The sequence below is a fragment of the Argentina silus genome, assembly GCF_951799395.1.
Source record: "Argentina silus genome assembly, chromosome: 11".
NCBI lineage: Eukaryota > Metazoa > Chordata > Actinopteri > Argentiniformes > Argentinidae > Argentina > Argentina silus.
In genome coordinates, this window is record NC_139665.1 from 16,797,295 (window position 1) to 16,809,794 (window position 12,500).

Below are 12,500 nucleotides of genomic sequence, written 5' to 3' on the forward strand. Positions count from 1 at the left end.
CTCTTTCTCACACACGCACACACACATTCTCTCTCTCTCTCTCTCTCTCTCTCTCTCAAGGTCACACCCCACCCCTCCCCTCCCCCCTGTGTCTCCTCCTCTTTCACTCATGTATATTTCTCCTCCCTTCCTCTTTCATCCTCATTGTCATTATCTGTCTCTTTCTCTCTCTCTCTCTTCACTTTTCACCTGTCCCCCCCCCATTAATATGGAAGCATACCTGACCTCTGATCTCTGGATCAATATCTCTGAAATTCCACAGTGTATATTCTGAAGGACATGACCTGCCCCCCACCCCCCCACCGCCCCCACCCGTCTGTGCTGGTGTACGTCATGCTACGCTACCTCCAGGCTGTCCCTCTCACCCAGGCCTCGCCCGCTGTTCTCCCCAGCCGACCCTCACCCCAGCCCAGCCACAATCCCTCCGTCTGTGCTCTGGAGCTCAGTGCCACTCTGTCCCTTCGAGGAAAGCGCCTGCCACTCGTCTAGACGTCCGTCCTCTAACATAACGTGACCCTCTCCCTTCCCCCGCTCTGCCCCAGTCAGGACTACCAACATGGGATCTTTCAGTCGATAGGCTTCAAGGAGTTCCATGAGTACCTTGTGGCCCCGGAACAGTGCAGCCAGCCAGAGAGAGACTCCCTCCGAGAGAAAGGTCAGGAAACCGTCTGGAGACTGAAGTCATCCTCATTGGACTTATTGCTTGATTTGTTGATTTTGATTTTCTCTCTCTCTCTCTCTCTCTCTCTCTCAGGTGTAGAGGCTCTGAAGCTGGCTACGAGGCGTTATGCCCGTAAACAAAACAAATGGGTCCGCAACCGATTCCTTAAGAGTGAGTTACACCTTTAACCTCTATCTTCTCCCCCTCTTCTTCCCATCCCTCCATCTCCCCATCCCATTCCTCTAGTGTGTGTGTGTGTGTGTGTGTGTGTGTGTGTGTGTCTGTGTGTGTCTGTGTCTGTCCGTGTCCGTGTCCTCCACACGGTCTGATGCCTTAGTAATCACTCACACACACACACTACTTGATTGTTGTGTAATGGGTGTGCCTGTGTGTAACACAGTAGTTGTGTATGTGTGTGTGTGTTTCTCTGTCTGTCTTGGTGAGCAGGTGTGACTGGCCGTCTCTCTCTCTCTGCTATCCGTGTCTCTCATTCCCCATGAGCAGTCCTTCCATTCCTCTCCGCGTCTGCAGCGTTAACCAGAGTAGACTCACACACTTCCCCTACCAGTGTGACCTGCAGTAACCCTTCACCCCCCCCCCACCTGTCCCCCGTCCCCCCGCGCGCCCAGTCCTCCCTGTCCTAATCCTGTTAGCCCCAAGTGGCTTAGGCCAAAACAGGTCTTAAACCTCAATAGCACTCTGTATGCCAACGCCATATGGGAGTATGCGTGCGCGCGTGCGTGTAACGTATCGCGCCGAGTCAGTCTTAAGGGCAATTGCAGAGGTGGAGGCTCACGATAACGGTCGCAATTTATTATCAAAATTAAACAAACAAAAAGTAAAGCGGGCACAAACAAAACAATGAACTGAATAACATTGAAAGGAAAACATCTATACAGTACAGTACTGCTGCTAACCATGTAAGGGAGGGCAGGTTGGGGTTCGACAGCCTCCCCATCAGCAATGCACAGCCTAACTCCGAAACAAACATTTACACAGGTATTTAAAGGGCCTCTCCTGTCAACACTTAAGATCAATGACCTTAGACACAAGTCTTAATGAACAAGGCTGACTGGCTCGTCGGGTAGCTCCAAGTAGCTTCAGGTGACTCCAGGTGACTCCTGAAAGGACATGCTTGACGTCAGGTAAGCCAGGGAGCTGGTGGGAGAGTTCAGTGAGTTTGTTGACGGCCGTAAAGGACAATATGAAGCTCAGGGTTTTTCCCCAGGATGTTTTGAACAGCGTGGCGCTGGATTGTATTGTGTAAAATGTGACTAAAAATCCAGCTAAAACGCAGGGTCCACTGAGGGAACATCATAACGCTTTCACTTTTGCTTTTGTTTTGTGGCTAATCAAAGATAGTTGACTCTGTCATGACTCAATATATAGTTGGATTTGCCATGAAGTGTTTACATAGTGGTGCTGCCATGTTCACAGTGAGGCGCAGCGCCATTCTTTGGGGAGAATCCTGAATCTTACTGGTTGAGTATCATGGAAGTCTGGCGGCGGTTGTTTTTACACTGATTACTCTGAGTAATTCCCTGCTGTATGGCACAGCTAACTCCTCTCCTAAGGCAGTAGAGGTTAACCCAGGTCAGGCCCGGGCTAAAGAACTCCTCACTACCCTGCCTCTGTGTAGGAGGCCAAGCTTGGTCCTCTCTCTCAACCTCTCTCCCCCTCATCCATCTCTAGCTCCTCTCCTCTTTTGTTTCATTTGTCATCCTCCTCCTCCTCTTTTACTGTCTCTCTTTCTACTATCTGCTACCGTCCTCACATCCTCACCCCCCCCACACACAGACACACACACACACACACACACACACACACACACACACACACACACACACACACATATATATATATATATATATATATATACACACACACACACACACACACACACACACACATATATATATATATATATATATATATATACACACACACACACACACACACACACACACACATATATATATATATATATATATATATATATATATATATATATATATATATACACACACACACACACACAGACACACACACACACACACACACACACACACACACACATATATATATATATATACACACACACACACACACACACACATATATATATATATATATATATATATATACACACACATACATAGACACACACACACAGAGACAGGCTGGCTGGCTGCCCTCACTGCCCTCTCCTTGTGGCCTCAGTTGAACAGTCTAATCTGCTTTGGCATTACAGGCCTGCCTGGAATTCACCACACAACAGGCGGGGCCACACCAGCCAGAGATAGACAGAGGGATTAAATAAAGAGAGAGAAAAAGAGAAATGGAGAGAGTGATGCAGGCAGAAAGAGACGGGGGAGTGTAGAGGGATACAGACGGATGTAGTCTGGGCGGGATGTCTGCGTAATGAGGGAGGGGAAAGCACTGTGTCTCAGCACCCGGCTCTACAGTCACTTTGCTCTGTCTCTCTGTCTCTCTCTCTCTCTCTCTCTCTCTATTAATCTCTCTGTCTGTCTCTGTCTCTCTGTCTCACTCTCTCTGTCTCACTCTCTCCCCGTCTCACTCTCCTCACTACCCTGCCTCTGTGTAGGAGGCCAAGCTTGGTCCTCTCTCTCAACCTCTTTCCCCCTCATCCATCTCTAGCTCCTCTCCTCTTTTGTTTCATTTATCATCCTCCTCCTCCTCTTTTACTCTCTCTCTTTCTACTATCTGCTACCGTCCTCACATCCTCACCCCCCCCCCCCCCCACACACACACACACACACACCACCACCACCACCACACCAGAGTGACTATGACTGACTGAGCGCAGAACAGTGTTATGCGTTGAACTGCTCACCCAGAAATAATGGTTCATTCAGCCCATTAGTTGACTGGAATTAACCCCCCCCCCCAAACCCTTCCCAGGGGCTCGTCTCTGTGTGGAGGCATCGATTGGCGCTCCCAATAAAGAGCAACAACTGGTGTCAGACAGGGTAACTCACGCATAGAGACGCAGATGTCAACCATGGGAAGAGCTCATATAGAGCCCTGTTAGTGTTGGTGTTTTCCACTCACCCAGAGAGACACACACACACACACACATACCCCTACACCTGTAACTAAGATACCCAGGTGTCAGCAAGCAGAGACCTTTTGAGTGTTAAGTAACAGAGCTGTGTGTTGGGTTTTTTGTCGATAGAGAGAGAGAGAGAGAGAGAATATATGGGTAAACTGATCCAGTTGGGGTGACAGGTGTGAGACGCGTACACCCCTGTCTGTTAGAAAGTGAGACCCCGCCCCCCGCCCCCCCTTCTCATGTGTCAGTGGCCAGCCAGCTGGTGTGTGTACAACTCCTCTACAGTTCAACACATTCCGCTGTCACGTCAGAGGCAGGCGCCTCTTACTTACAGTTGACAGAGGGAGTGGGTGGACAGAGAGAAGGAGAAGAGAGGAGGAGAGGAGGAGAGATACAAGGGGAGAAAGTGGAAGTGGAAGTCTGCGGAGGGAGAGAGAGAGCGGGAGAGAGAGATGGACGGTGGAAGGGGATAGATGGAGAGAGTGAGAGTGGGCGGGAGGAGAGAGACAATAAAGAAAGGGTGAATGGAGAGGCAACCGTCAGGGTGGCGTGTGGATGACCGCCAAGAAAGCACAGCTGGGACTCATGCAGTGACTGATGTTTTGTGTTTACGACACACACACACACACACACACACACACACACACACACACACACACACACACACACACAGCAGCAACAGCAGAAGGTGAGGGTGTGTGCAGCAATGAAGGACAAATGACTCTGGGCCAATTGTCGCAACAGGTGTGCTACTGTTTCGGCAAGAACACACACTCACTCACACACACACACACACACACACACACACACACACACACACACACACAGGCACTGCAGCAACAACAGCTGTGCTATGACAGGAGTTGCTAACTCTTTGATCCAACCCTTGGTGGAAGTGATCCCTCTCTGCCGGACAGACAAGGAGCGAAGGCAGCTGTGTGTGTGTTTGTGTTTGTATGTGTGTATGTGTGTACGTGTACGTGTGTGTGTGTGTGTGTACGTGTGTGTGTGTGTACGTGTGTGTGTGTGTGTGTGTGTCTCAGTGTCAGTGCTGCAGGGCAGGGTACCCCCTCTCTTTGTCCCTCTCCCTTCCCTTATCATCCCCTGTTCTTTCATTACAGCCTGGATTAGAAGAGTAAGATTTCACCCAGATTCTAGATAAGGCAGAGAAACGTCCACCCCACATCTGGCTACCCCCCCCCCCCCCCCCCCCCTCCCCTTTCTTCTCTGAGAGACAGAGAGTGGTCAGCCATAGAAAACACAGTGATGGAGAGACGGGTAGAAAGAGAGAGGTCGGGTAGGGTTGTTGAAAGGGAAAAAAACAGGAAAGAAAAGGAGGGGAAGGGAGTGAATGGGGAGGCAGCTGTCAAGGTGAAGTGTTTACAAGAGAGAGAAAGAGAGAGAGAAGGTGTAGGTGCCAGGTGCTCTCCTCTCCTCTCCTCTCCTCTCCTCTCCTCTCCTCTCCTCTTCTCTCTGCTCCTCTTCCACCTGCTCTGTTGTGTGAGGAACACAAAAGAACCCAAAAAACTATACACACACACACACACACACATCCCAAGCAGAGGGAAACATGAGTGTGTGATTAACAGTTGCCAGACGTGACCAGTGCCTGAACTGTGTCCTGTAACAGTAGAATGGACTCCTGCGAAAGGCAGCACCTGTTAAGCATATATGGCCAGTTTAAATACACCCTGAGATATGAGAGAGAGAGAGAGAGAGAAAAGAGAGAGTGAGTTTGAGGATTACTTCATAATTGAGTTGCCTAACTAAGCCATTGAGGTTAATGGGATTAGTCTCTTGAGTGTGGGGTCCAGTTGTGTGTGTCTGTGTGTGTGCGTGTGTGTGGGGGAGGGGGGGTATGTTTGTGGACGTGTGTGTGTGTATTAGCTAATGCTCCAAAAAGTGAGTCCTCCGCTTGCCAACTCTGGAAAAAGACAAAAGGTTTGCTTTTCACTCTGTGCGTCCATCGCTGTGTGTAGGCTTTTGTGTGTGTGTGCTTTTGTGTGTGTGTCTGTGTTTCTCCCTGCAAGTATATCTACATTGTGCACTTTCCTTTCTGTATCTGTGTCAGTGTGTGTCTTGGATCAATAATGGGCAGTGGCTCCTGTTACAGACAGACGGACAGAGACCAGACAGTCAGACAGAGACCAGACGGACAGACAGTCAGACAGAGACCAGACAGTCAGACAGAGACCAGACAGACAGACAGAGACCAAACAGGCAGACAGACAGACAGACAGAGACCAAACAGGCAGACAGACAGACAGACAGACAGAGTCCACGGAGACCAGACAGACAGACACACACACACACACACAGACAGACAGACAGACAGACAGAGACCATACAGACAGACAGAGGCTAGACAGACAGACAGGCAGTTAGACAGACAGACAGAGACCAGACAGGCAGACAGACAGACAAAGACCACGGAGACCAGACAGACAGACAGACAGAGACCAGACAGACAGACAGACAGAGACCAGACAGACAGTTAGACAGACGGACAGACGGACGGACGGACATGTGCAGGCGTGGGCTGGAGCTACTGTGTGAGGCTGGGGCTGGATTGCTGACTGGAGCAGAACAGAGAGGGAGAGATGAAGAAAGAGGGAGGGAGAGAGAACCGAGGACAGAGAAAGAGCGGGGGGAGGAGGAGAGACAGACAGAGAGCGAGAAGGAGAGATTATCGAGCCGTTGTGAGTCAGCAGGTTCAAACAGCTCCAGGGCGTGGCTGTACTCTCCCACCCGAGAGCTGCTCTCTCTCACTCTCTCTCTCTCTCTCTCTCTCTCTCTCTCTCACTCTCTCTCACTCTCACTCTCTCTCACTCTGCTTTATCCACCCCAGGCTCCATTCCATCTCACAGAGCCGCAGTGGCGTTCAGACAGCACTGTACTCATATGCTCTCGTCGGAAACCGATCTCACACATCGGAGCCGGAATGGCACTCTTGTCACATTGCTTTGCTCTCTCGGCAGACCCAGAACGGTGCTCTGATGTCACTTTCACTCTCCCCTGATACGTTTCCAGCCCCTCCCTGACCCTGTGTGTCCCTGTGGCCATGTCTGTCTGTCTGTCTAGGACCAGGGGGCAACCTCTCTGACCCTGTGTGTCTGTCTGTCTGTCTAGGACCAGGGGACAATGTACCTGACCCTGTGTGTCTGTCTGTCTGTCTGTCTAGGACCAGGGGACAACCTCTCTGACCTTGTGTGTCTGTCTGTCTGTCTAGGACCAGGGGACAACCTCCCTGACCCTGTGTGTCTGTCTGTCTGTCTGTCTGTCTGTCTGTCTGTCTAGGACCAGGGGACAACCTCTCTGACCTTGTGTGTCTGTCTGTCTGTCTAGGACCAGGTGACAATGTACCTGACCCTGTGTGTCTGTCTAGGACCAGGGGACAACCTCCCTGACCCTGTGTGTCTGTCTGTATGTCTGTCTGTCTGTCTGTCTAGGACCAGGGGACAACGTCCCTGCTGTGTTCAGCCTGGACGTGACGGACGTGTCGAAGTGGGAGGAGACTGTCCTCGCCCCCGCACTGCGCATCCTGGACAGCCTGGGGAAGGTGTGGCCGGACTGGACCAGGGCTGGTCCTCAATACTCTCATTAGTATCCTCAATGTTCTGCATCCTTTACTTTACACCTTCCTGCATTCCATCCTTAAACTGTCCTTCCTTCTTTATTTCCTTCCTTCCTACAGCTTCTCCAGCAGAGTCACAGTTCCAGAGTAACAACGTTCTCTCTCTCTCTCTCTCTCTCTCTCTCTCTCTCTCTCTCTCTCTCTCTCTCTCTCTCTCTCTCTCACCGCCCCAGGGTGAGCGGCCTGCTGCAGAGCCAATGAGAGTGGAGGGGGCGGGGCAGCGGAACAAGCGGAGCCGCCACACCTGCGATCTGTGTGACAAGGTGATCATCGGAGACCTGGAGTGGACAGGTGAGGCGGTCAGACCACACTCATTTATGATGTCACGACCATGGTTAGAATGTTGTGGGTTGGTTTGTGGAGGATAGTAGCGTTTCCTCACGGCAGCGTTTTAAGATGGTTTTGTCTCATACAGCTTAGTGTACAGTAGGATCAACCTTTTTGACATTGCAACCATTTCCTTCAAATATTGTGAATAGGTTTGTCTCATGACCATGAGGAGAATAATAATAATAATAATAATAATAATAATAATAATAATAATAATGAATTGATTTTGTATTGCGCTTTTCATGGAGAGAACAAGAATAGATACTTAAATAAAAAGTTAAACAAAAGCACAGTCAGTGTAAAAACAACAATAAAAAAATGTTAAAAAGAAAAAAAAAATGTTTAAAAACTAGTAATAAGAGGAACCTTTGTGACTGATTGTTACATTAGCATTCTGAAAACGTTAAACGATGTCATGTCAATAAACGCTCAGGACTCCCGTGTATCCAGGGTGTTACTGAGGTCCCCTCTGTGTCTTCCTTCCTCAGCCCACCTGAAGTCTAAGAAACACCACTATCATGTGAGGAAGAGAAGGAAGTCTGAACCACCAGACACCAACCAGCCCCAGGGCACCTCGCTACCTCTCACCCCAACCACAGAGTGCCCTACCCCAGACAGCCTCACTACTCTAGCCCCAGGCTCAGACGAGGCCTACAGGGAATCTGAGAATCCCCAGACACCAGCTCCACTGAGTGGCACGCCCCTGTCACACCAGAAGACTTCAGACTAGCCACAAGGATGGGGTGTGACAATAAGGAACATGCATTTGGGATACTCTTGTGTTCTTTCTCATCCACCAATCAGCTACAGCTTTATGAATCCTCAAATCATCAAGTGTGTGATTCAACATCGTCATCATGGGAATGTGACTCTTGATGAGTGCCTTTTGTTTTGGGTGATCTGAACCAAAGAACGTTGACTGGCATACCGCCTCATGACATCATCACTAGGAGACAAGCCAACCATCAGAAGGAAGGATGACGTATTGCTTTTTTGTTTGTGTCGAGGTGCCTGGAGTGAGATGAACGTTCTCTGTCTTCAGCCGCTTTCAGTCTCCAGTCCATTGTATGGCTGTGTGTGTGTGTGTGTGTGTGTGTGTGTGTGTGTGTGTGTGTGTGTGTGTGTGTGTGTGTGTGTGTGTGTGTGTGTGTGTGTGTGTGTGTGTGTGTGTGTGTGTGTGTGTGTGTGTGTGTTTACGCGCGCGTGTTTCGTCTGCAATTCACTTGTAACTATGACTATGATTGTGATTAAAGAGGATTTACTTTTTAAATGGCCTTTTTAAAAAAATGTTATTATTGTGTTGCCATGACCAGACAGACAGTGATGTGTGTAAGTGTCTTGTTTAGCCTCAGAACGTGAGGGGACAATAACACTAGATCATTCTGTGGAGACTGAACGGCTGTGTTTCACCACAGGGATAGTTAGTTACTGTTTCCCTTTCAGCCAAGGTGTGCCCTGCTGTAAATGGCCTTGCACAATGCCTGGCCCTGAGCCAGCTCCACTTTGGCGCTCTCTCCCCCTCTCTCACCTGCTTCTCTCTCCCTCTCTCTCCTCCCTCTCTCCTCCCTCCTCTCTCCTACCTTTTCCGATTATTCTCTCATTTGTTTCTCTCCACTTTCTCATCTTTTCTCTCCATCTTTTTTCTCATGCTTTCTCTCTCTATCTCTTCACTTGCCTTACTGTCCATATATCCACCCTTTTTACTCTTATTCTCCTCTCTATGTCCCCCCCCCTCTCTATGTACCCCCCTCTCTTTCTCTCTATCTCAGAGCTGGTTTATCCCCTGTCTCGTATTGTAACCAGTGCTCCATACAGTCATTCATAACCTTTGTCTCTGACCTCATCCTTCAGCTAAATATACATCCAGCCACATAATAGCTGGAAGGGAGTGTGTTTACTGTGTGTGTGTGTGTGTGTGCGTGTGTGCGTGTGTGTGTGTGTGTGTGTGTGTGTGTGTGCGCGTGTCCCACATTCTCTCTGATCTGGGTCAGGACTCGGCTTAGTGGGTGGCTTCTATATGACAGCTAATAGAGTATGCACAGCACTCCGATTAATACGCTTTAAAACACAATTTTAGTGCACAGGCACATGCATTCACTTGACGATTTCAGGCTTATCCTTTGGACTGCTGTCCATACTTTACATGGTTCTGATATTCTACAAGGATTCATCACCTAGACAGGACCTTCTAATAAGACCTGAGTGAGGGCTGCACTGTATGAGGGCTGCACTGACAACAAAGGTCATGTAGCAACTGCCCCCCTCCATACACTTGCTCTCTCTCTCTCTTTCTCTCTCTCTCTTTCTCGCTCCCATGATCATCCCCCTTCATCTCCCCCCTTCATCTCCCCCCCCCCCCCCCATATCAGTTCCCCTGATGCCTCAAACGTTTCCTCTTATGATGCATGTCAGAGGACGTATAGACAAAAACGACAAAGAAAAACAGAGGGAGGAACAGAGGGATGACAAAATCTTTGATCAAATCAAAGTAACCTTAAAGGTTGGAATGTGACTACCTGGCTGTGTCTTTGCTTGCCTTGGACTCTGGCTGAGGCAGTTCGGTTAGGTAACTCTGTAGTGGTAAGCCTTTGTGTATTTAAACAAACTGTTTTGGCTGGTTTGTACCGGTGTTCTAAGCACTGCTGAATCATACCACACAGAAAGGCTGCTTGTGCATTTCAGTGACATAAGATTTAACTCCCTACACACACACACACACACACACACACACAGAAGTGGAGAAGTAGGTCACAAGGCTAATTAATGTTTTTCACGGTGCAGTGCACTCGTGGATATACAAAAACGCATGACACAAACACACACCACCACAAATAAACCAGCATGCTTTGAAAAGGAGACCGCTAACACTACCCTGACACCCCCCCCCCCCCAATGTGTAAACAAATGCACACCAAAATAAATCTGCATGCTTGTAAAGGAAGCTTTTTCACTGCCTGAGGGGTATTCCAGAAAGGCAGATTAATGAGTAAGCGACCTCAAATCAACTCAGAGTTCTCTGCTCCAAGAAGAGGACTCAAGGAGGAAAAGCCACATCAGAAACGATGGTAACGAATCCTTCAAAGCTAATCTCCTCCCTCGCAGGTTAGGAATACTCTATGGTATACTCTATGGTATACTCTATCCTGAATTTGATGCTTAATTTGAGTGTGTGTGTGTGTGCGTGCGTGTGTCCTGTTTTTTTATTTTTTTTATTTCCATGTGTGCATCAGTAAACCCAGTGTCCCAGTGTTTCACCCTAGTTTAGCTCTCTATATTTAGCCCTATATCCTTCTCTCCCTGGAATAATCTCAGTGTAGGTTGATGTTCACTGGGCTCATGAGAACATGGTCACTGAGCACACACTGTGTAAGGGGGCCTACGAAGGGTAGGGTCAGCTCATGTAACACATTGTATTTTGTGTGTCGGGTGGTGTGTGTGTGTGTGTGTGTGTGTGTGGATGGGACCACTAGGATCATCCCCCAATATCGTAACCTCAACCATAAACATAGGCAGGGAAAACGTGAAACTGATCTTAGATCAGTGTCTAGGTGGAATTTGAACTGGTTTTTGGATCTGCAGTTAATCCTAATCTCTAATCCTGTTTCACTGAACACTCTGCCATCTGGCCCTGGAGAGACGAGACACACACAGCTAATCAGAGAGACCAGAGGCCATGGTCACACACACACACACACACACACACACACACACACACACACACATGCTATGAACATGCTTGCAGATACGTTCCATCCCATCAGGGTCATTGTTTTACTCTGCCAGCGGGAGACAAAACAACACAAATCCAGTGTTATATAATATAGTGAGCACCATCACAGCCGTGTGTGTGTGTCTGTGAGAGAGTTTGAAAATGCTCACAGCAAACCTAATAGGTCTTTATTTGCATGGTCCTGATTGCATTATCAGAACAACGGCCAAAGACCTCCCGGGAATCCTGTGTGTGTGTTTTTGTAACCAAATGAGGTAGACACCTGCTACATTTTCAGGATGGAACAACTTCTCATGGTCAAAATGTTTTAAGACATACACACACACACACACACACACAAACCAGGGTTATGTGAGTTCATGTCAGCGTCAGTTTGAGGAGGTATTTGTTCTTGAGTGTGTTTGGCAGCGTGTGTGTGTGTGTGTGTGTCTCTGTGTGTGTGAGTGTGCATGTGTGTGTGTATGAGAGTTTGTGAAGATTCTAATTTCTGAATGTTTATGTGAGAGTGTATGGGAAACAGGGTTGAATGAGTTCATTTTGCAGTCAGAGTGGTGTAAAGTGCCCTTAGTCTCTTCCCCCTCCTCCCTCTCTCTTCCTCCCTCCCTCTCTCTTGCTCCCTCCCTCTCTTGCTCTCCCCCCCTCTGTTTGGCTCCTGCAGTCACAGACTAAAGAGTGATAGCGGGATAGAGGGATGGAGAGGAGAGATGATATGATGTGAAAAGCCTTCAGGGAATTGTCAAAGGTGCAATGTGTGTGTGTTCCTATGTATATACTCTCTCTCTCTCACACACACACACACATTCTCTCTCTCTCTCTCTCTCTCTCTCTCTCACTCACACACACACATTCTCTCTCTCTTTCTCTCTCCTGCATATTTCCTGTCCTGTTACGTAATGCGGGGGCCGCTCCATGGTTTTTTCCCCTCCCTCTGTTTCTCCCCAGCCCAGAGAGGGACACGTCTTCCTGTTTTTCCAGCGGCCCAGTGAACCCTTTCCCGGGGCATTGTGGGCGGGAGACACACGCAGAGGGGTCTGACGCTGTCAGTGTTTATTCACCATGTTCACTTTGTGAT

At 48.7% G+C, this 12,500-nt stretch overlaps 1 protein-coding gene across 1 annotated transcript in view; it reads left to right on the forward strand.

Annotated features, from left to right (window-relative positions):
* Positions 1-8,972, forward strand: part of trit1 (tRNA isopentenyltransferase 1) — a 23,006-nt gene extending 14,034 nt beyond the window's left edge. Inside the window, 6 exon segments of the mRNA XM_083680742.1 lie at positions 543-655; positions 755-832; positions 7,184-7,293; positions 7,542-7,659; positions 8,187-8,362; positions 8,365-8,972. Of these exon segments, the coding sequence (XP_083536868.1) occupies positions 543-655; positions 755-832; positions 7,184-7,293; positions 7,542-7,659; positions 8,187-8,362; positions 8,365-8,574 (805 nt within the window). The 3' untranslated portion in view covers positions 8,575-8,972.
* The last annotated feature ends 3,528 nt before the right edge of the window (positions 8,973-12,500 follow it).